The sequence below is a fragment of the Artibeus jamaicensis genome, unplaced genomic scaffold, assembly GCF_021234435.1.
Source record: "Artibeus jamaicensis isolate MK-2021 breed Jamaican fruit bat unplaced genomic scaffold, CSHL_Jam_final scaffold_537, whole genome shotgun sequence".
In the NCBI taxonomy this organism is placed as follows: Eukaryota; Metazoa; Chordata; class Mammalia; order Chiroptera; family Phyllostomidae; genus Artibeus; species Artibeus jamaicensis.
The window spans coordinates 6,414,309-6,436,551 of record NW_026522047.1 but is presented as its reverse complement, the minus strand read 5'-3'; the positions used below and the strand labels follow the sequence as shown (position 1 = coordinate 6,436,551).

Sequence of the window (22,243 nt, the reverse complement as noted above, 5' to 3'; positions counted from 1 at the left end):
ATCACTGGACACTCCTAAGACAAAGTTTTGGTAACTTCCTATTGTTCTGAGAATAAGACCAAAACTCTGTCATGATCTAGAAGAACCTGCTTCATTCCCCAATTTCATCTTTTACCTGTGACATCACTCCCCAAGGTTCTGGGTTCAGTAATCCTGGACTTACTCTAATTTCTACCATCAAAGCACCACAGGCTGAATTACCATCTGGCAGAACAAATGCCAGTGTCTAAAGTAAGTGAAGGCCGATAGTCCAGCATAAACTTTCTGAGGATAGTTACGACAGTCAGAATATTCGTAATAGATAGTGTTAGAAATGCAACAACTTCGAGAGAACCAACCCTCACTTCCCTTCGTGACTGCACTCGGCACCAGCATTTACCTGTCTGAGTGTCTCGATGAGCTTGATTGGGTGGAATTCCTCCAAGGGATATAGTGAGCACATCGAGGCCACCAAAATCCTGAGTTGGGTGGATGATATCTCTGTGGTATGTCTTGTCGACGGACAATACTGTGGCTGTTCCATTTTTGCCGATTAGAAAAGTATGCCAGTGACCGTCGGCAACGTACAGTTCAGGGATGTTTCTCTCCACCTTCCCAGCGATTCCGGCATCTGATGTAAAATGTATTTTGCCGTTCTTAATCTGTAAATATATCAAAAATATTGTAAAATTATAATATGCTTGAATAAAAACAAAGCGAAACAAAACATTGAACTATTGCTCAATTCAAAGCAGACAGAATAGGTGAAGAGCCTGGTTGTATTTGAGAGGATTTACCCATCTGTCTCTATGACTTTGGTAACATACACCTTCACGTTTAATAGTTTCGACCGTTTTCAAGGTGTTACTGTATTTGTGCCTTCAAGATGCATAGAACTAACTACATTCCAGAACGCAGCAAAGATAATAATGGGGTGAATACCTATTTTAAGATAAGTAAATTAAAACTTTGTGACTTCCTGTAATTTAATGGCAATGGTGAAAGTAAAAAAAAAAAAAAAAGAGGTTAGTTTAGTAAATGGACAAAATGATTAAAAAAAGGCAAAACTACTTGCAAAATAATCAATGCTTAGATTAAAAAATGGAGCATAGTTGGCAAAAATAAAGACAAAATAAATTGCGTTAGCTGTTATCTATGACACACTAAAATCTTGGGAAAAAATTATGCCTATTATTTATATCAGTTATTGAAGTTAAAAAAATACTATGACGAATCAGGGGTGAATTCTCGATCCTGAAGGGCCTGGGCAAGCCCTCCCGCTGGCGCCCTCTTCCAGTTTATCTGTGGGATATCTGGTTTCTCTTACTTTGCCCAGTAAAGAATGTGGGCTAACAGGATGCTCCTACTCCTGTTTCCAGAGCTCTGCAGAGACACTTTAGAAAATAAAATAATTTATGAGTCAGATGAACATTCACTTCAGAGAGCACCATCCCATGAAGCTACCAGACAGAGCCGGTGTGTCGGCAAGGGGATGCAGTGACACCGAGTCTCCCGTGACAGTAGAACGAAAAATCAGTTCCTTTGTACTGTGGAAAATATGCCTAACACATTTACATATGTTATTCATATTGTAATATTTTATTAAAGCAGTCTCTCTAGATAATAATATATTTCCGTACCAAACTCAGATAGGAAAAAAGACAGTTGTGTTAAATGACGATAACATTTCATCTCATGACAAATGGCAGAAAGAGCAACTTGTGTTCGGCGCAGCCAGAGTCCCTTCTGCAAACACGCTTTGGGAAGAGCCTTCTTCGGGCTCCGTGATTCTCACCTGAGTGATCACAACACGTTCATCCTTTTCTCTGAAGAGGGTGTTTCTGGGATATCCTGTGGAGTAGTTTCACTGAGAAGACTGTAACATCCCGAAGGTTTTTCCTTTCCCTAATAATACTGTACCAAACTCCGGCATTCTTTTTAACTTTCAAAACATCATGCTAATGTTTTGCTTTATTTATCCATCAGTTTACTTGTTCATCTATTTATTTTTTAATCTATAGAGCTCTGAATCCCTCACCCCAAGTCTGTACAAGATACCTAGGCTCACTGAAAAACAAAAACAAAGCAAAAAGCTCTGTACCCAACCAGCAGGAAGGATTGGGAGTAGAAAGTCCACCATCCATGTTTTTGGAGGAACTCCAGACATGGAGACACGTGATGCGCCAGGAAGGAGGGGAGGCCGGCGGCCCCCTCGAACTGCAGTGCCTCCCCGCTCCCACAGGCATGGGCTCTCCTCCTGCTTTTCCCCTGAGCTGTCTGCTTCTGAATTTCATTTACATCCAAACAGACTCTATGGACTAATACATTCTCATCTCTTCTCACATTGCTATGGATACCCACCCCGACCCTCTCTCCTCCAAATGCATAGAATCCTGTTCACCCTTTTATTTTCATTTTCATTTTCATTTTCATGTGTGTGTGTGTGCGTGAGAAAGAGAGAGAGAAGCTGACTGATTCAAAGTATGTAAAAAAATTTAAAAAAGAAAGAAAAGAAACTGTCAGAAAGTGAGCCAAAAGAAAGAAAGAAGAAATCCAGGGGCCCTGGTCACTGATAAGCTGATTGATAAGCAACAGTGCCCTTGAACTAGCTTCCTGGGCTGCAGGAGCAGATCAGATTCCTGTCTTCCTTATCACTTGCCTGCTAACAATGACCACTCTTCTCCCGTTATTTAATTCTCCTTATTCAATGTTTTCTGTTGCATTTTATTTCTTTTTTCATGTACTTAGTTCACCTGTCAAGCCCCTTAATCTCCGAAAAGCTGCTTTTCAAAATTTCCTGCAGAAGCAAGGTGCATTTGGTCTCATTAGGCATTATTTTTACCCGTCGGCATTTTCCCTCCCGTCCTCCTTCAGAGCACTCAGTACCAGCGCCACACAGTCCGGACCGGCTGCACGTGCAGGGTTTTCCGTGGACAAAAATGGATCCTGACATTCAGCCTCTTCCTTCAGGAAGGAAAGTGCTGTCACTGATTTCTTCAGCCACATTGTATTTTGCATGTCTTGGCTTAAAGAGATGCTGTGCAGGAACATTTCATATGTCATGTAAATGGCACGAGGACTTGGAAGCTGCTTGACCGATAAGGCACAGAGCTCCATGTCCACGCCTCTCAACGTGCAGGAAAGATGTTTCTCGCAGGCTGGGAAGGTCGACTTCTCTCTTTACTTCTTTATTTTCTTGGCTTCCAGGACACTTTTCAATGCAAATTACAAACACGGACAAATAACCTTCTTCTGTGACTTGTGTGCTTTGCTTTGCAGTGGCCTGTGAATTTGGGGGCTGGGCTCCTGGTGCCCCCAGGGGAGGTGCAGTTGCTGGCTGAGCATGCGCTCTCATCCTCGTCCTCGTCCTGGGTTAGGGCAGGGGCTGTCACAGGGGCACTGCTGACATTTCACACTGACGGTTCTCCCTTTGCGGGAGCTGGGCAGTGCACTGTAGGGTCCTTAGATACCCCCATAACCGCCCCCATCATGACAATGAAAAGTGTGTGTGGACCTGCAGAATGTGCCTGCAGGGGTACAACCACCCCCAGTCGGGAAGGACTGGACTGGGGAATTATAATATGAGAGCTTTTAAAAGACTGGTATATTTTTTTTACTTCTTATTAAAGATGTGTACATGGAACATAACAACCAGAGTTGGCTTGGATAGAGACAATTTTTGAGAATAAAAAGGCTGAAGTTTAAAGGTGAACATCTGTTTTTATTTTTAGTTTTATGCGTGCATTAAACCTAGCATTTTCTATGCATTTTGATTTTTTATTAACTAAGCTTTTAGCAATTTTCAAAATGTTGATTTATATGTGAAAAAATCAGGAAATCTTTTTTTAAAGAATTTACCAAAACTCACGTAAAATTATAATATATAAAATAACATAGAAAGTAGTTAATATACCTAAACTGAAGAAAGGTGATGATAAAAGAGATATCTTATTTGTGAAATAGAAAGCAGAATAATAGTTTTAGAAATTAAAACTGCTGAGCCAATGGAAAAGGCTTATCTAATAAAATTGCTTACCAGTGTCGTGTCTCAGTTACAACTGAGAAAAAAAATTAAAAATTATGTAAAAGCCTAGTGATAAATCAATCCACGGTTTTCATTAAACGTAATGCTTAAAAATTACTTATTTAAAAATTATTTGGAGAATTTAGCTATAATTTTACTTACAATAATTCTGAAGATACTTCATTTCACAGGGTTTACCCAGATAGTAAATTGAATGCATGCTCCAGAGTAAAGTCAAATAATTTCAAAATATTTTGCCTAATTCCCTTCCTGCCCTTTAATATACAGGGTGTGTAAAAGTAGGTCTACAGTTGTGGTACACAAAACCTAATTTATTCTCGTATTATCACCTATTAATTATTGCATTCTTTTCCACATGAACAACTGTGAACCTCCCTTTGCCCCACCCTGCACGCACGCATATCAGTGTTTGAAATAATTCTTGGAGAAAAGTATTTTTCCATTTCAAAGATACACTATCTTTCTGTTTTACTATGTTTAACACTAGGGAAAAAGCAATGTAAGTTTTTATTAGGTAAAACAGATCACAAACATTCTTTCTGGGCCTGCCTACCTAGCAGTGGTCTCTCCTCTAAACCAAGACAAAACTGTTTAGAAACCAAATCATGCAGATCTTTGTTACGCTGGCCAATGCCTGGGAAATGGTTAAGACAGACGACACTGGAATCGTGCCCAGCGTCAGTGGGAACTCCAATGGGCTGTGAAAGCAAAGGACAGGAATTACGGGAGAAGCGATTGGAGCCATGACGCAGCAGGCGGTCTGATGGGGGGGGGGGAGTCACCATTAGCTTTCACTTTACCTTCACAGTCGTGTAATTGCTGCTTTCTTGAATGTGCATTAAAATGCCGTTCTCGCTTCTCGTCCTGAATTTTACTTCCAGGCTGTTCGCACCAAAAGGCTCCAGCGTGGCGCCCCGGATGCTCTGTCTTAACAGATATTCCCGCTTCTCGTTCTGGCTCATGTGGTAGTCCAGGCGTCCTTTCCCTTCCAGGGACAGGGCAGTGTCAGGAGTGACCGCTGCAAGCCAGCGAGGGAGGGGAAATAAAGGCACCCATTATTTCTCACGGAGTGATTACAGGTGACAAAAAATTACAAAAAGGGACAGTGAAAATAATATTAACAGTTAGGAGTAATGTACCCCCCCCATTGAAAAAATAATTCCTACTCGTGAATTACTGTCTGAGTGGATTTCAAAGCTTAAATCCATTTCAGAATCATGAAATGTAAAACATTTTATGATAGGCATTAATCGTTTGGGAAATATTCATTAAATACTTGGTGCTTGAGGTAAATTATGAGTAGCTGAAGAAAAAGCCACCTATTAAATTTGGGGGAAACACAGGGAATCATTATTTGTTGACACTGTGTTCTTTTTCCATAATTCATAAATGAATATATGTTTTCATATTAACATGATTTGCAGTCTTTAAAGTCTCTAGCACATTAGAAACTTGAAGGAAAAAAGTGTACCACCAAATATTTATTTTTGTAATGAAGTTTACGATTAGTAATAACCACGTAGAATTTATTCATGTGTATTTAATCATGTATAATTATGGTATATAATTATAATTTGTGATAATCTGATAAATTTTTTACACTAGTGAAATATGGAAGTTTGTTCTAGCACCATAACTAAAAACAAAACAGAGAATGAACTCAAATGGGTTTCAGCATTAAATGGTATACCTTTAAAACCTAATTTTTATAGTATGTAAATTATATCTGTTTTTTGAAAAACAAGACATTTCTAAAGCCAATGACTCACTTTATATTACAGATATAATTGGGTTTCTACTCATTACTTTAAAAATTATCGTGTGTCAAAGTGTTTTTTCTATGTTTGAATTTTATCCTAAATAATTAAACACAATTATACCTCTGGTACTAACATCTTATGGATTATAGTATCCTTGATTTAATCATGAATTCAATTCATTCTCATATAATAGAGTCAAATGACTGTTTTAAAAAGTAGTCAGTTCAATGCAGTGGTTTAAGTGGTAAGCACTTATGTGAAAATGAAGCCATTTTTATAACAGAGAGCCCATCGGGGTCTGTTAGTCTGTGGGACATATGTCCTGACGTGAGGGAGCCCCACAGCCCAAGGACGGTGGGGCCGCCGCCCTGTCTTATCAACAGGAGCACTAGGTTTAGAAACGAACAACTAAGAAAAGGATTTTAAAAGTAATACTGAAACCCAATTCTAATAATTTAAAGTTGAAATTAGAGTATCACTTTTATTGTCATAGATTATAATGCATTATTGGATGTTTTGAGCTCAGTGTGCAGTGATCACTTACACTTTCTACCAAATATGAAATATTCACCAGAGAAGTATTACCTAAAAGGCATATAATATGAAGCTCAAGTCTAAATATATCCCCCAGCCTTGTAAACTGCCTAGCATTCCTATAGGTAAACCAAAAAAATATTTATAAAATGGAAAGTAATGGTGCACCTAGTAAGTAATTCTGAAAGGACATCACTCTTCCCCAAGTTAAAAATATACATCTTAACATGCCACTATGTTTCACCAATTATTGCCAGTTGAATATCTGCAGCGTTTAGAATGAAAGCATAATTTAGTTACACATCGAGGTGCACACGTGTACACCTGTCACGGTTACTGTAAGTTCCCGTGGGGGGAGGGGGGTGCTCACGCACATTTCTCACAGTATTTGCCGGTCAGTCCTTCTGCGCAGGCGCACTGCTGCCAAGACCAGTAGTCCGTGCACGTGCCGCCGTGCTGGCAGGGGCTGCGCGTGCAGGCGCCTTCCAGCCTGGGGCATCTGAAACCAAGTCACAAGGTGGGGGACATGGGTTCAATGTGAGCACCAGTGTTTATTCACCTGCCTAGTTTCACGTCCTGAATTCTTTGAAACTCAAGTTACAACTGCACGTGTAGCATCTAATCACACCATGGCACGTGACCTGCCTCCTTCACAAAGGAGAAGATTAAACAGAATGACTGCTTGCACAGTAAAGACTAAGAGGTGATGATTTCTTCTTTAAATTAATTTTTGCCCTGTCCGGTGTGGCTCAGTTGGCTGGGCATCGTGCCACAGGACTACAGGTCACCAGTTCGATTCCCGGTCAGGGAATGTGCCCGGGTTGTGGGCCAGGTCCCCAGTTGAGCTCATGCAAGAGGCAACTGATAGATGTTTCTTTGGCATGTCAGTGTTTCTCTCCCTTTCTTCCCCCCTCCCTTCCTCTCTCTCTAAAAATAAATAAAATCTTTTTAAAAATTGATTCCTAATGGAGCAAGACATCTTGGCCCCATAATCACATCAGAGAATGTGCTGTCTGGGCTACATCTTTATTTAGGGCTCATCTTCCCCATCAGACAACTCACGCTGCTCCTGTGCATCAAATGTCTGCTCTTCGCCAAGCACTATTCCAAGCATAGCAAAAACACGATGAAAAAAAGTCCATGTGTTCATGAAATATTTATTTTTCCTTGTGGGGGAAATGGACAAAAACCAAAAATGATACAAATGTATAGTATTGAGAAAGAAGGAAGTGCTATGGAAAAATTAAGATGGGTGTTGGGAATGTGGGGAGTTGCTGGGTCTCCAGATTAGGCAGGGAAGGAAGTGCCCGTCATTCCTGTGAAGGCCTAAGTTAGAAGCAGGGGTGTCCACCCCACGGCCCGCAGGCCACGTGCAGCCCAGCAGGGCTGTGAATGCGGCCCAACACAAACTCGTAAGTTTACTTAAAACATTACGAGATTTGTTTTGTGATGATATGTTGCACTATATTTAATGTGTGGCCCAAGACAACTCTTCTTCCAATGTGGCCCAGAGACGCCAAGCACTTGGGCAGCCCTTCCCCAACAAAGTGATAGAACAAAGTAAGTCTGGTAGAAGGTCATCCCAGGCACAGGAAAGAGTAAGCGAGAAAGCCCTGCCGCCCTGGAGGAGCACCGAGGGGAGGGGCCCAGCCTGGTCGGAGGACAGAGAAAAATGGAGAAGCGCAAAGCCATGTGGTGAGGGGTTAAGAGGAAGCTGATCAGGAAAGCCTGGCAAGTCAGGGTAAGAGCTGTCTTCTGTTTTTAGAATGTCATCCTGGTTCTTGGTAGATTGGATGTGACATTTGTCTGAAACAGAGAAGCCAAAGGCAAGTCTAAAAGCTTTGGCTGAGCAGGTGGGTGGATGGAGAGCTATTACCCGAGACAGAAAATCTGTGGAAGGAGGAGGTTGAGAAGAGTCAGGAAGGAAGGCCAGAAGTTCAGCTTTAAACTCAAGTTGGAGACATTTGTTAGAAACGCACATGGAAAATGGAGGAGCACGTTGTCTGTGAGGGTCTAAGGTATGAGGAGATGCTGAGTTGATGATACCATTGAAGGTCACCAGCTTTACAGCCAGTAGTTAAAACCAAGCACCAGACAGAGTGACCTGAAGAATGAATACAGACTCAAAGTAGAAGAGGTTTAGGATGGAAATGAAGGATCAGACTAGCAAACCGAGAGTGTACCACGTGCAGAAGCCAATGAAGAGTTTTTAGGGAGACAGAGTGGTTGACTGGTCCAACCATGGCTGAAGTCCAGATAAGATGAGAACTGACCACTGGTTTTAGCAAAAGAAGGGATTAATTACTTTGACAAAGACAGTAATTCTTCAAATAAAGGCAGAGACTTGGGGTGAGAGAAAGAAAGGGAAATGGGATTAATAAAGTTTTTTTTTTAATAAAATGGGCGAAATAACTTCATGGAGTGTGGGAGAAAAGCAACACTGTGAGAGATGCAGCCCCATGTTTTTAGGAGGTTTAGGGGTGGAGTCTCCTGCATGAAAGGGCTTGGTCTTTGTGGAAGCAGGAGGAATCCATTCACAACACCTGGTTACCAGGGATACGACTACAGGATGCATGGGCAGATGTAAAGGAATGAGCTTTGGGGGGTTTTCCTTCAATCGCTTCAACTTTCTGAACTTAGGAAGCAAATTCATTAACTGAGAAAAGGATGCAGGAGATGGCTGGTGTCTGTGGGAAAAGGAGGCGTGATCTAGTCATGGAAGAGGGTGTGAAAATGACTAAACAAAGGGAATATAATATATTGCCAGGCAATATTATAGCCACACCAGAGATTAGAAATCATGAATTTAAGGAGAATACAAACTGCTCAGGAGCGAGAATCTGCCTGGCCCATCATTTGCCTTTAATATCAGCCCAGCTGCCCAGCCCAGGATTTACAACAGTCTGCTGCTCACTCACTGTCTGGTAGACTTGGGGCAAGTTTTTAAAAGTCTGAGTAACTCAGTGACCTCATCTATAAAGTGGAAATAATATCTATTTCACAACATGGTTGTGAAGGTTGAATAAACTAACACTGTAAAATATTGAGAATAGTGTCTGGTGCATAGTTAAAATATCAATAAATGTTAGTCTCTGTAGACACTAGATGAATCTGAAATTTAAAAAGTAGGAGTGAATCCTCAAATTTGGGAGCTTTGAACTATTTAGTCATTAAATCTCATACCATTCCAACATATCCAAAGAGAATGACATCCATCATCTCAAACCCAGATATGTTTAGAAATAAAACCCAACGTATGGAGCATAAAATGTTTCCAGTGATGCTTCAGCAGTCTTAAATTTAAAATCTGCTATAACAAGGAGTGATGAAAATTCTATCTCAATTTACAAATTTTCTGGGAAATCATGAATGGTATACTTCACAAAATGCACATAACTTGAAAGAAAGTTACTGTAAGAATATTCCTTATAAAACACCATGTATACAAGTAGCAAACTATGTACATGCACCACAACTATCACCTTTCTGGTAAGTAGTTTGGCAGTGCACGTGACTTAGATCTCTATGTTTTTACTTAAAAAGATGTTCACAACATATTTAAAAGCAAAAACATCAATATTTTGAAAAATATCTGTGTGAACGTGGAGACAGAAGGACGCACACCCCACTGTTTACAGTGGTCGGCGGTGAGAACTCTGTTTCTCTCTCCTGTTGGTTTAATCATAATGCAAGTAATGCAACAGCACTGTTTCAGAATCAGACAATAACATATGGAAAAGTAAAGGCAAATGCCAAGTTGCACTAAAATACTTAAGTTACAAACACTAGAAGTATTATTCACAGCTTTGTCTTTGTAATTTTCTTTCTAGAAATCTCAAGCAAGAATGTAGTGTGAGCAAAGAATTTCGTGAACACATATTAATCCCGGGGTTATTAATGTATCACTAAAACTGGAAACGACCAAACTGTACACCCGTAGCGAGAACAGGCTCCCCATGTTACAGCATCATCACCATGCCAACAACCTGAGCGTGTCTGCGGGGAACCACTTCATAGGCTGCTTCATATTTTTTCTGAATTTCCTGAGTTTTCAACATAAGTGAGGATAATTTTTAAAATGTTATTTTTACAATTTCTAAATCATTGGTGGAAACCCAACCAATAATCAAATAGGAAAAAAAACTGTTTTACACTGTGCAATTAATCAAGTTATTCCTTGTTAAAGGTGTGTCAGGTTTTGCAGAGTGTAATATGTTTTATGTAGCACTACATAATTTCAAGCACGCTTTTGTGTGTATTATTGCTCACACTTATGCATCGTGATGTGCCAAGTTCCTTTCCCTGCTTTACATAAAGTCTTTACCATAACTCTGTAAGGGAGAGTCTGTACGTACATACACGCATACACATTTTTTCCTTAGACTCCAGAAAATAAGAATTAACTTCCTAGTTAAATATTATATGGCATGCCAAGCAAAATTTCACAGCTATGAATAAATACTTAAAATTCAAAACAATATGAAACATCTGGCATCTCTAGGGCTTTCGTCACAGTAACATCGCCCTTCAGGGTTCAGTTATCACACACTTTTTGCATTGTCTTTAAACGAGTAAGAAAGAAATGTCCATACTGGTCTAGGATGCCTTGTGCAGCCAAAGCCTGGCTGGGCTCCAGGGGCCTCCCGTTCACGGCAAACTCCATGATGCACCCGACGAAATCATGACTTTCCACGTGCCCTCTTCTCTGCAGAACTGGTTCCAGAGACTTGATGCCTCCAACTGTGACTCGATTTGGCTGAACGTCAAGAGTCCTCCATAAGAAAGAAAAGTATGCTAGTACCGACATGATAGATTTCAGCAGAATGTTTCATTTGAAAAGAAGAGAAGATAGCTTTTTCTGGCATGTGTTATATAGCATGTCCACCAGACAGATACGTACAGGATCATTTAAGGTCTAAATAATACTAAAACTGCCCTGGCTGGTGTAGCTCAGGTGGATTGAGCATGGGCCTGTGAACCAAAGGATCCTGATTCGATTCCCGGTCAGGGCAAATACCTGGGTTACAGGCCGGGCGTGCAAAAGGCAACCACACACTGGTGTTTTGCCGCGGTCCGGCCGCAGCGGGTCTAAGGGTCCCCTCGAGGTGAAGGTAGGAGTCGGCGTGGAAATCAGGCAACTACGCAGCTCAAGGCAGGTGATGCTCTGAAGACCTTTATTGAAAGTAAGGCTGAAGCTTTTATACTATTCTAGCTGGCAAGTGATTTCAGCTGGCAAGCGATTTCGGATTCATTGGCTTTTGCAGTTAGTTACTATGCTTCTTGGTCTGAACAGGAACTTGGCTGTCTGCCTTGGTTAGGCTGTGGCAGGGGGCCTATTCTTATTCTGCGTTTTAGATATGTCTAAAATTGACTCGGGGAGTAAACATGCCCTCCTGGTTGACCTGTGTACTTGTCTATGCCCTTCCTTATTTCCTCTTTTGCTAGGGGTTCTAATTCTTTTATTTCTTTTAATATTTGTTCTCTCTTCTCGGGCCAGTATGTAAGGTACCATGGCCCAGAAAAATATCTTATGAGGCTTTTTCTAACTTTCTATTGATTCTCCAATACTCATATTTTGCTTCCTGATTTCTTCTGGTGTGTCACTATGGTTACTTTCTTTGTTCCAAGAACTCTCTAAATCATCTGGAGTCACATCACTCAATGTGCTTTCTAAAGTATTATTGCTTTGTTCAGTGAACAGGGTCGATGTACTTTCTGAAATATTATTACTTTGTTCAGTGAACAGGGAAAGATCTGCTTGTACTATTTGGATCACAGCAATGGTATTCAAAATAATCAGGGTGGAAGAGGTCAAAATCCCCAAAGCAAGAACAATCACAATGGGTATAGCAGGGCCCTCCATGCCACGTCCACCAGGTTGGAAAATGCTTACCTCCCCTCCTGACTTTGTCAAGGAAGGGATCCAACTGTGGACATGGCAGTGTTTCTCTCCCTTTCTCCCTCCCTTCCCCATCTTCTAAAAATAAATAAAGTCTTTAAAAATAATAATAATAAAACTTATGGAAGTGATATTTTCAGATAGTCATACGAGATATGTTTATGTAACAATGTTAGCAGAGAGCACACTATCTGGAAGAAGATAAAAGGTATTAGTAGTGACAATTCTAATACTTATGTCACATTGCATTTTTCCCTCACTACAGAGATGACAAGGAATGCCAGTAAGTTGGTTAATGCAGTGGATTCTGCATCAATATTTGTTTTTCTCTTTGTTGCTATTTCTACTAAAATCACTTACATTTTAGATGGGGTAATGCTGTGTTCCAATTTGAGGCACTACTGAGAAACACCTGTCAGTCACTGTCACATGCAATGTCCAGATGTCCTAACCTTGCAGGACCCAAGTCACAGGCTACTGTCTCACGAGGCTTCTTGGAGGACAGGCTGTGTTCATCTCCCTTCTACAGCTGTATTCTCATCACTACCCCTCTGTTCCACACCTTTTTTTTCTACCTGTGTTATACACTAATTATTAACATTTTATTTTACAGAACAAAAATCCCTTTGGAGAGGATGAATTACCTTCAACTTCTATGGAACGCATAGCATAATAAAATTACTTTTAAACCTAGGATTCCCTTTTTAATGTCGAGCGATAATACAGACCAAACGAATCGCTGCACTCACCAGTCCTCGGAGATGGCCACGTTGCTGACGGTGCAGTAGCCGGGCTCTTGGCTCTCGGAGCAGGAGTCCACGGTTAAGGACGCCGCCTGCACAGAAAGAGATGGGAGCATTCACCTGGGGCCGCGCTGGCCCCTCTGGCCTTGTCGGCCAGCGCTGCCCAGGGCTGGTTTCCGTGTGGGCATGGTTTTGAAATTGTGGTAACATTTTGATTTAGTATAAGAAATACCATACAACAGTAAATTATAGACACATATTTCTTGGTTATGTCTAAAACTAACATTGTGAAAGAATTACATATAAGGGGTGGGAAAGTGCTTTGCAAACTCTTCTCCAGCCCTTTTGTTTCACAGATAAATCAAAACGCCATTAACGTCTGTTAGATGTTATGCAGGGGGTCTGAGATGGCTTCCTCGGGTTACACTCTTCATAAGCCCATTTATTCTATGATGCAGCTGGGCCAACCAATGAAAAAAATATTTATTCCTGATTTTCAAAAGTCTTCTTTCAATAATCTTTCATGCATATATACAAAAATATTTTGAAGTACAACATAAATATGATTACAACAACCTTTGAGGATTTATACTTGTATTAAAAATTTGAGATAATGTAAAGAAATTAGATGTTCTTTTCATTGGTAAGAATCCTTATTTATAAGGACTATAGATTAAAGCAAATATAGCATAATTGTGTATAATCAAAGTGCATTATTATATATTACTATAAAGTAGAAATTCCCAATAATTTTTAAATCACAACTGATAGTAGCTGTTTTTGCATCCTAAGGCATGCATTATACCACAAGACAAAAGTCTTCTGTGTAGCAGAACATATGAATGCTCCATATGATCAACAAACAAAGTCATCAAGTCATGGTCGCAAGGCCAAGAATAGACAGAAGCCAGGACTCTCTAAATTGCCCAGTGACCACTGGGGTTGTCTGTGGTCTAGTTTAAGGCCAAGGTTGTTGTATATCCATGTTATTTGAGCTCTACAATTTTGGTGTGACCCCTCCTTTGTTCCCCAAGCTGCAGTAAGTTCTGCAAATAAAAAAGTTTCGCATATTTTGTGAAATTTTAAGGACGATATTCAAAGTGCGGTATTTATGAACATGGTCAGTAAATCACAGGAAGGGGCATAAACCCAAATCTAGGAGGACTGAGGGTCTGTCTTCCAATGCAAACAAAGGTTCTACCTTAATTTCATTGAGTACCAGAGAACAGGACTAATCCAGTTTTGTCCTTTGGGATAGCAGAAATAGAAATAGTGGACCCCTGAGCAATGCAGGGGGTGCCAACCCCCATGAGGTTGAAAATCCGGACCCCCCAAACATAAGTTGGGGACAGATACTGAGGGAAGTGTCTGTGGGACTAATTCAGGACCTCCTGTGGATGCGCCACAGAAAATGGTGCAGACCAACGAGCTCCGGCAGCCCTCCGCATGCTCGGCCTCCTGATCCTGCATCCAAAACCAGGGTAAGTGGAGGCAGCTGTCCAGGTAACTGAGGGAAGCAGTTCCCCACAACCATGGATGAGCCTGATAAGTAGTGTTTTCATAGCCTTGAGACTGGGTCTGCTAAATGATTCCCATGACACAGGGGTGTCAAACTCATTTTCACCAGGGGCCACATCAGCTTGATGATTGCCTTCAAGGGGCTGACTGTAATATCTACTCCTTAGCAGTTAAGGAGTAGTTACATTTATACAGTCCTAAAATTATTTCAGCCCTTTGAAGACAACCGTGCGGATGATGTGGCCCTGGTGAAAATAAGTTTGACACCCCTGCCATAACATCAGTTGTGCTTACATCACAAAATTATGCTATGTTATATAATCTTCTGGCTTTTTGCCGGCTTTGTTTGTTCTAGTATTGAAGAGGGGCTAGGGGCTCCCTGCTGTGGGCCACGCTGGGGAGCAAGGGCCACGACGTGTGCCACGCCAAGATATGCAGACAGACATGCAGCTTGAAGCGTGAGTGGCTTGCCCGCCCATGAATAAAGCCAAGCCAGACGTCCTCATGGCTCCGTGAGTATTCTTCCAACTGCTCGAATCCCGTGAACCTGCCAGGCCTTGATAGGCTGCAACATAATTGGCGAAGTCTGCGGAATTGGTTGCAGGGCGGTGAATGCACGGGAGCCAACAGCCGGATCCCTGGGGGCTTCCTGGACAGGTGGCAGGGCTCCTGGCAGCTCGGCCTTCCCCCAGGACTGGCCTGATGTCAGTGGTGTACAGACTCCGTGGAGAAAGCCCTGTGGGAGGTGGGGAAGGCCCTAGAAAACCCCAGTGCCCGGGCGCCACGGGGCGCAAGCTGGGTGTTTCTTTCAGCTTTTCAGGAGCAGAAGCCGTGAAGGCTGACGAAGAGACTGCACTTCCCAAGGTGGAAAGTTACCAAACTCCAAGGCAAGAAAAAAAGCCTTGATGGCTTGAACCTGCGTGGTGGTCAAAGGCCTCCAAACAGCAGAGCTGCGGCACTCTACCTCCCCATGTAGTGAAAAAAGAATCGAGTTCCCTAGGGCAGCAGCCTGTGGCACCTGGGGGAAGTCTAGGTCTGGACCCCTCCCTCTCCTGTCCCTCCTCCCACACACGTGGAACTCAGTTGCCCAGAGCCACCTGGCCCGAGGGCTGAGGCCCCGCCCAGGGGCTGAGGCCCCGCCCAGGAAGCTCTGCTCCCAGCCTGCCAATCAGAAGAGGCTGGGATCCCTAAGGGGAGGGGCGTAGCGTGCTCTGCTCCCTCTGCCCTTCTCTGGACGCAGCCAAGCTCGTATCCCCGCCAAACTTTGCGGGTGTTCCAGAAGGTGGGGTACCTGTGGGAGCTGTTAGAGCTGGTGAAGCAATCTGGGACGCTGCTAGAAAGCCAGATGGAGTTGGCTCTCGGAAACCTCGCTGTTAAGGAAGGGGCCAGAGAGCCACAGCAGCCGCGGGCTTCACGCAGCACAGGTGAGCGGGGCGCCTGTGGGTGAGGCCCAAGAGAAGACTAGGCACCAGCAGACACTGCTGCTGGGGCCTGAATGCACCGGCAGAAGAGGCAGCGCAGTCGAGGAAGGAGCCAGAGTCTGCAGTGAGCGCAGAACTCCAGGCACGCTGCACCTGGGTGAGCTCCTGGAGCCCACACACCGGTTCTGGGTGCAGGCCTAGATTATCGGTCAAAAACCCAGGAGCGTAGATCCAGAGGCCCCTCCTCTGTGTCTAGAGGACTCAGAAAAGGAGGGAAGAAATATCCCTTGAAAAGGTAAGTAGGAAAAGGGCCAAGAAACTCGTCCATAGGGGAAAGGTGGGGACAGGGAGGGCAACTGTCCCCCGTGAATACACTATGTCTCCCCCACTTCAGAGTACGTCCTGGGTATTGACATTCAGGGTTTGTGGCTACACACGACCACAGGAGAGCTTCACCTGCGAGTGCAGGTGGTAAAGCCATTTGCAGAAACATGCTGACTACCCTCCTGTACCATTGTCACCCCCGCAACAGGTTCAGCAGTGCAACCCCATCTGCCGCCTGGAGGACATGAGGCAATCCCAGCAAATGCAGAGGAATTGGAGCAGGTGGGCCTAATCAGGGCCGCCCACAGTCCTTTGAACTCTCCTGCGTGGCTGGTAAAAAAAAAAAGCCAGATGGCACATGGAGAATGAAAGGTGAATACTGGGAGCTCGACAAGGTCATTCCTCTACTGCATGCAGCTGGCCTTTCTGTGGACTCAATGGACCGGTGAACTAATGGGCTGGGAGCCTACCACTTTGGAGCTGACCTGGCCAATGCCTTTTCCTCCCTTGACCAGTTTGCCTCCACAAGGGAAGTGGACTTTTACCGTGCTCCCTCGAGGGCACTTGCACAACCCAAATGTCTGTCACAGGCTTGGGGGGAACAATCTGGCTAAGTGGCCATGGCCTTCAGAGATACATCTGTTCCATTACATCGACGGCATCTTGCTAACCTCTTGCAAAGGTTAGAGAAGGCAGTGACTCAAGTGCTGTCACACTTGAAGTCAGCTGGCTGGGCCATCATCGAAGCCAAGCTGCAGGGGCCTGGACTGTCAAATTCTTGGGAGCTGTCTGGTCAGGTAAGACAAAAGTCATCCCTGATATGATAACAGATAAGAATCAGGCACACTGGACCCCTACCACTGTGAAACAGCTCCTGACATTTTGGGGCCTGCTGGGGTACTAGAGAGCATGTGTGCTCACCTCGCTCCGGTCATTTGCCCCTTGTATTCCTGGTGGAAAAGGGAGCAAGCTGGGACTGGACCCCAACCTCGGGACAGGCCTTCCAAGGAGCAAAGTGCATCATTACGCACGTCCAGGCCTTGCATGCTTTGGATCCTGCTCCTCCCTGTGAGCCAGACATGCATGTAACACAGGAAGGCTTTGGATGGGTTTGTGACAGTGACCAGAAGGGCTGTGTCAACCGTTGGGTTTCTGGTCCCAGCTATGGAAGGGAGCAGAAAAGCAGTTGAAAAGCAGATGGCTGCTGTATGTGCTGTTCTGCTGGCCACGGAGGCCATAACAGAAACTGCCCCCAAGAGAGTTAGGACGATGTAGCCCATTGCAGGGTGGGTCCGGGACTGGATGGCCTAGCTGCACAGTGGGACAGCTCAGACGCCCACATTTGCCAAGCGGGGGGCTTATCTGCAACAAAGGAGTACTCTGTCCATGGCCGCTTATGAGCTGAGCTACAGGAAGTGTTAGGTCCAGTTATTTATGGGGATGAGCAATCTGCTGTCCTTGTCCCTGGAGCAGAGATGGAAGCTTGCCCCTCCCAGGGGGGGCAGGCACCTATTCCCTCAGATGCACGGTATGCTGATGGGGCCAGCGGGGCCCAGCCTGCTGCGTGGACCACTGCAGCAGTTCCACCAGAGACAGACACGATCTGGTTTGACACTGGCGTGGGACAGAGCAGCCAGTGGGCGGAACTTTGAGCGGTATGGCTGATGGCGGCCAGTGAAGCCCCGCCCCTGACTATTAGCACAGATAGTTGGGCAGTGTACTGGGATCTGACATTATGGGTCTCTACATGGCACACAAATAAATAAATGGTCGTGCATAGACCATCATAGATGGGGACAGGCTTTGTGGCAAGACTTACGGGAGTTGGGCCACCAGAAACAAATCACTGCATACCATGCTCCTGGACATGCTTCTCTTGCTTCCCCTGGGCATGACGAGGCTGATACTCTGGACAAGGTGCGGTGGCCGGAAACAGTACCTGGCAGTCCCTCAGGAAGGGAAGTAGCCCAGTGGCTACACAGTCGCTTCTTACATGCTGGGCAGAAGACCACGTGGTCCACCCTCAGAACCCAGGGATTGGCTAATTACGTTGGCAGAGGTACAAGAAGCGTGTGAGACCTGTGTGTTCTGCTTGTGAGAGCATTCCCAAAGCCCTGTAGGAGACTCTGGACAGGTAGTGTGCAGACAGGTACCATGGACCCCGTGGCAGGTGGATGTAATTGGGCCCCCACCTAGGCCAGAGGGATATAAGAGTTGCTATCACGGGTGTGGACACCGCCACAGGACTTTCAGCTGCTCACCCTGCACGGCGCCCAGATCAGAAAGCAGTGACTGCTGTGCTAGAGTGATTATGTGCTGCTTATGGGCGACCCCTTGTCATTGGAAGTGATCAGGGATGCGTTTTACTGGGGCCTTGGTAAAACAATGGGCTCGGGACTGGCAGAGTGACTGAAAATTTCCTGTGGCCTATTGTCCCCAAGCTGCTGAAATGCCTGAATGGTACAGTGGTCTCAAAGCAGGGCCTGTGACCTGCAGCTGAGGGGTTGGGCAAAACGCTTGTGAACTGTCCTCCAGACTAAATGAGAGGAGTCGGAGGGGGGCCCAGCTCCGGTGGAAGCCTTGTTTCATCCGACTGCAGCTCCAATTCAGCTGCAGGGGCAGACTAAGGATGCCTTGCTGAAACCAGGCATGGGAAAACGGGAATATTCTCTTGCCCTCTCCAGAGGGCTTGGGGCGAGGGCAAACAGCCTCTTGGATGGGGCCTTGGGAAGTAAAAGTCCTCACTTGTATTGGCTGGATCTTGTTGCCCCTTGGGACCAAGGGGTGGAAAGAAACTTACAAATAGGGCCCTGGGTGATTGGGACAGGACCCCAGTCTTGACGGTGACATACTGAGGGCCAGCAGACCACGAAATGCTTCTTCGTGACGCCTTTGTGATTTCCCTATGGCCTATTACGAGTTCTCCCGTTACTGCAAACAGATGCTGAGACCCCAGTGGAAGCAGGAAAGGTCTGGTGTTCATGCCCAGGAAGACCCCTCTGCCAGCCACTGTCTTATTGGCCGACCAGAAGCTTGCTTGTATATTGCCTGAGGGTTGTGACTTACTTTTACTGGTGCCTGTAATTGCTTAGGGTTCACACCTATGCCCCAGTAGCTGACCAATCAGCAGGCTGGGTCTGCACTGAACTCCCCCTGAGCACATCGGCCAGCCTCCCATGACGCATCTCTCCTGCTTCTGTCTCAAATTGGATGTGGCTCCAGCGGAACAGTGAACATCCCTTGTGGAGTGCTACCTGGGCTGACATCTATGCTGGGGCCAAGCAGTGGTATGACTGTTTAGCGGCTACTCTATATGGGACGGCTTGGGGTGGCTCACAGCTGGGGCCATGGAGCTGGCTGGACCGGCTCCCCTTTGCACTGAGAACCCTGAAGGACAAGCCCAGGTGGGCTAGACTCCGACAGGTCTGTGTCAGACTCAGACTTTATACCAGGGGTATCAAACTCATTGTCACCGGGGGCCATGTCAGCCTCACAGTTGCCTTCAAAGGGCTGAATGTAATTTTAGGACAGTATAAATGTAACTACTCCTTAACTAGGGGCAAGGAGCTTGGTGCTGCCGCTGGGTAGAAACAAGGTGCCGGGCAAAACAAAGTGGGGGGCCTTGTGTTGGCCACCTGTGCCATAGAGCATTTCTGGGAGGCATGAGCTGCAGCTCCTACCGGAGCCCTGTGGGTGTGTAACTCACATGGGTGGTCTTACCTGCCTGAAAACTGGACTGGTCATTATACTTGGGGATGGCCCTATCTGCCTGGTTGAGTTCCGAAAACTCTTGAAAGCCAGCCCACAAATTGGGAAGCATTTAAAGTGTGATACCGGGTAAAGTGCACTCCCTGGTGGTATTACCCATTGGCTGTTTTTCTCCTCAAGCTGCTGCTATAGTCACTGAGACTGAGATGACTGCTTTGGCTTTGCACACTGCTCGTGCACTGTGTGCAACACATGTTCCTTAAGCCTGTTAAATGAGGAACTGTATCAATTAAGGAAAGTAGCCTTGCAAAATCATATGGCTTTAGATTGCTCGCTGCATCCCAAGGTGGGGTATGTGCCCTAGTCGGGGCAGAAGGCTGTGTGTATGTTCCCAGTGTTCACCACAGTGTTAGTCTAGGTTTACTGTCGTTAGCCCCTGAGACCTGTGTCATCGTGTGCCTGACAGGCGATCCTTTGCTGGAATGGCGGGCCTCCCTGACCACTGAAAGGTGATGGGTTCTTGCTGCCCTGGGCGGCAGCGCTTGTGTTTTGCTGGCTTGTTGCTGTAGCCTGTACTGTTGTTGTGGGTTCTGGGTGCAGGGCTCTGCCCTCCTCACCAAGGAAGCTCATGGAAGACAACTTCATGGAGACTGTAAGGCGAGGAACCAGAAGGGGTGGGTTGTAGGGTAAGTGGAGGCAGTCTGCCTTCCTCACCCAGGTGTCTGGGTGTCTAAGGACAGCAGTGCTCCCATAGCCTTGAGACTGGGTCAGATACATGGTTCCCATAACATGCAGTGGGCCTGCATGTGCCGAATTATGCTGTGTTATATAATCTTCTGGCTTTTTGCCAGCTTTGTTTGTTCTACTACTGAAGAGGAGCTAGGGGCTCCCTGCTGGTTGCCACGCTGGGGAGCAAGGGCCACGATGTGTATCACGCAGAGACATGCAGGGAGACATGCAGAGTGTGCTGCTCATCCACTCATGAATAAAGCCGTGGCGGACGTCCCCACAGCTCAGTGAGTGTTCTTCCAACTGCCTGAATCCCTGGACCCTGTCAGGCCTTGATAGGCTGCACCACCACCAGTGTTGGTGGAAAAAAAAATCCAGGTATAAGTGGACCCACACGGTTGAGGCTGGAGTTGTTCAAGGGCCAACTCTGCTACGCAAGTATTAATCTGTAAGGATGGTTATCGTTTGCAGTTCACTTTAATAAAAGCAGAGAAAGTATAGGAAGTAGCAGGGGGAGGTCAAGCAGGTCGACCAGCATCACCTGTTACTTACACGCAAAGTCACAGAGCTGGTTTTTGGTCTTCCCGAATCAGGTCCCTTCCGTTATGTATAGAAATTATTCATCTCCTTAATATTCCCATTTTCGTCAATATTGCACATGATTTTTAGGAATTGTCCATAAAAATGTATATTTACATGGGAAATTTGTAAAAGCATATCTTAAATACCTTGCATTTCAGAAATAATGAGGCCAATGTACAGTTATTGTGCATCAAATATTACTCGCTAAAGTATTTTAAATTATTTCTATCAATTATTACAATGTAATTATTACAATGTATTACATGCTTCATACAATGAACTCTCACAAGCAATGTAGATATTTTTCTTGCCACCTTCTCAAGGAAATCATATTAAATTCTAACAAGACTTTTTATGCCCCACTTCATTAACGCTTTCAATAATTTATAATTTTTCAAAAAAGTTGGAAAAATTATTGTCAGTCTATAAAAGTGAGTGACAGTTCTCATAGGCAGTATTAAGGTTTCATGATACAATTTGTGTTGCTTCTATAGACTATTTATTTCTAAAGGAATGTTAACAAATCTCTCTGTGCATGCTGTGCAAAGTACCCAACCATTCTAGAGATCCTTCAAGCACAGTGAACTTGGGGGTATCACATGGATATTTATGAAAGCCTCAGCTTAGGAAAAAACAACTTAAATAATGGTATCATAATCAGTCAAACTTAGCATTTAATATAATATATTTTTCTTATTTTCTAAAAGTTTGGTGATGCAACTTGAAGAAATTTGAGTAGCACCTCATGCAATTTAATCTTCAGAGTTAAATACATCTTCTTTAATGCTAATTTTTTTTAACAGTCCCGCTGTCAAATGAGGAGTTTCTATCCTGTCTACAAAAGGATTCAAAGCTGAGAAGCTGATGATTTTGCCATTTTCCAACAAAACCCCTTTGAACTGTAGAAGTCAGGTTCAGAATCTAGTAGGTCTTTATTTGGGATGTTTTCAGAAGTAGGGAGACATTTTTCCTCCCACTGAAGTAACTATGACAACAGTGTT

At 44.5% G+C, this 22,243-nt stretch overlaps 1 protein-coding gene across 3 annotated transcripts in view; it reads right to left on the bottom strand.

Moving 5' to 3' along the window:
• FAT4 (FAT atypical cadherin 4) overlaps window positions 1–22,243 on the bottom strand; it is a 153,734-nt gene that overhangs the window by 11,082 nt on the left and 120,409 nt on the right. For all 3 annotated transcript variants that reach the window (XM_053658327.1, XM_053658328.1, XM_037129859.2), the window contains exons 12-16: window positions 12,967–13,052; window positions 10,911–11,090; window positions 6,693–6,817; window positions 4,825–5,042; window positions 380–641 (exon numbers count right to left, since the gene is read on the bottom strand). In XM_053658327.1, coding sequence (XP_053514302.1) covers window positions 380–641; window positions 4,825–5,042; window positions 6,693–6,817; window positions 10,911–11,090; window positions 12,967–13,052 — 871 coding nt within the window. The remainder of the gene's footprint in view (window positions 1–379; window positions 642–4,824; window positions 5,043–6,692; window positions 6,818–10,910; window positions 11,091–12,966; window positions 13,053–22,243) is intronic.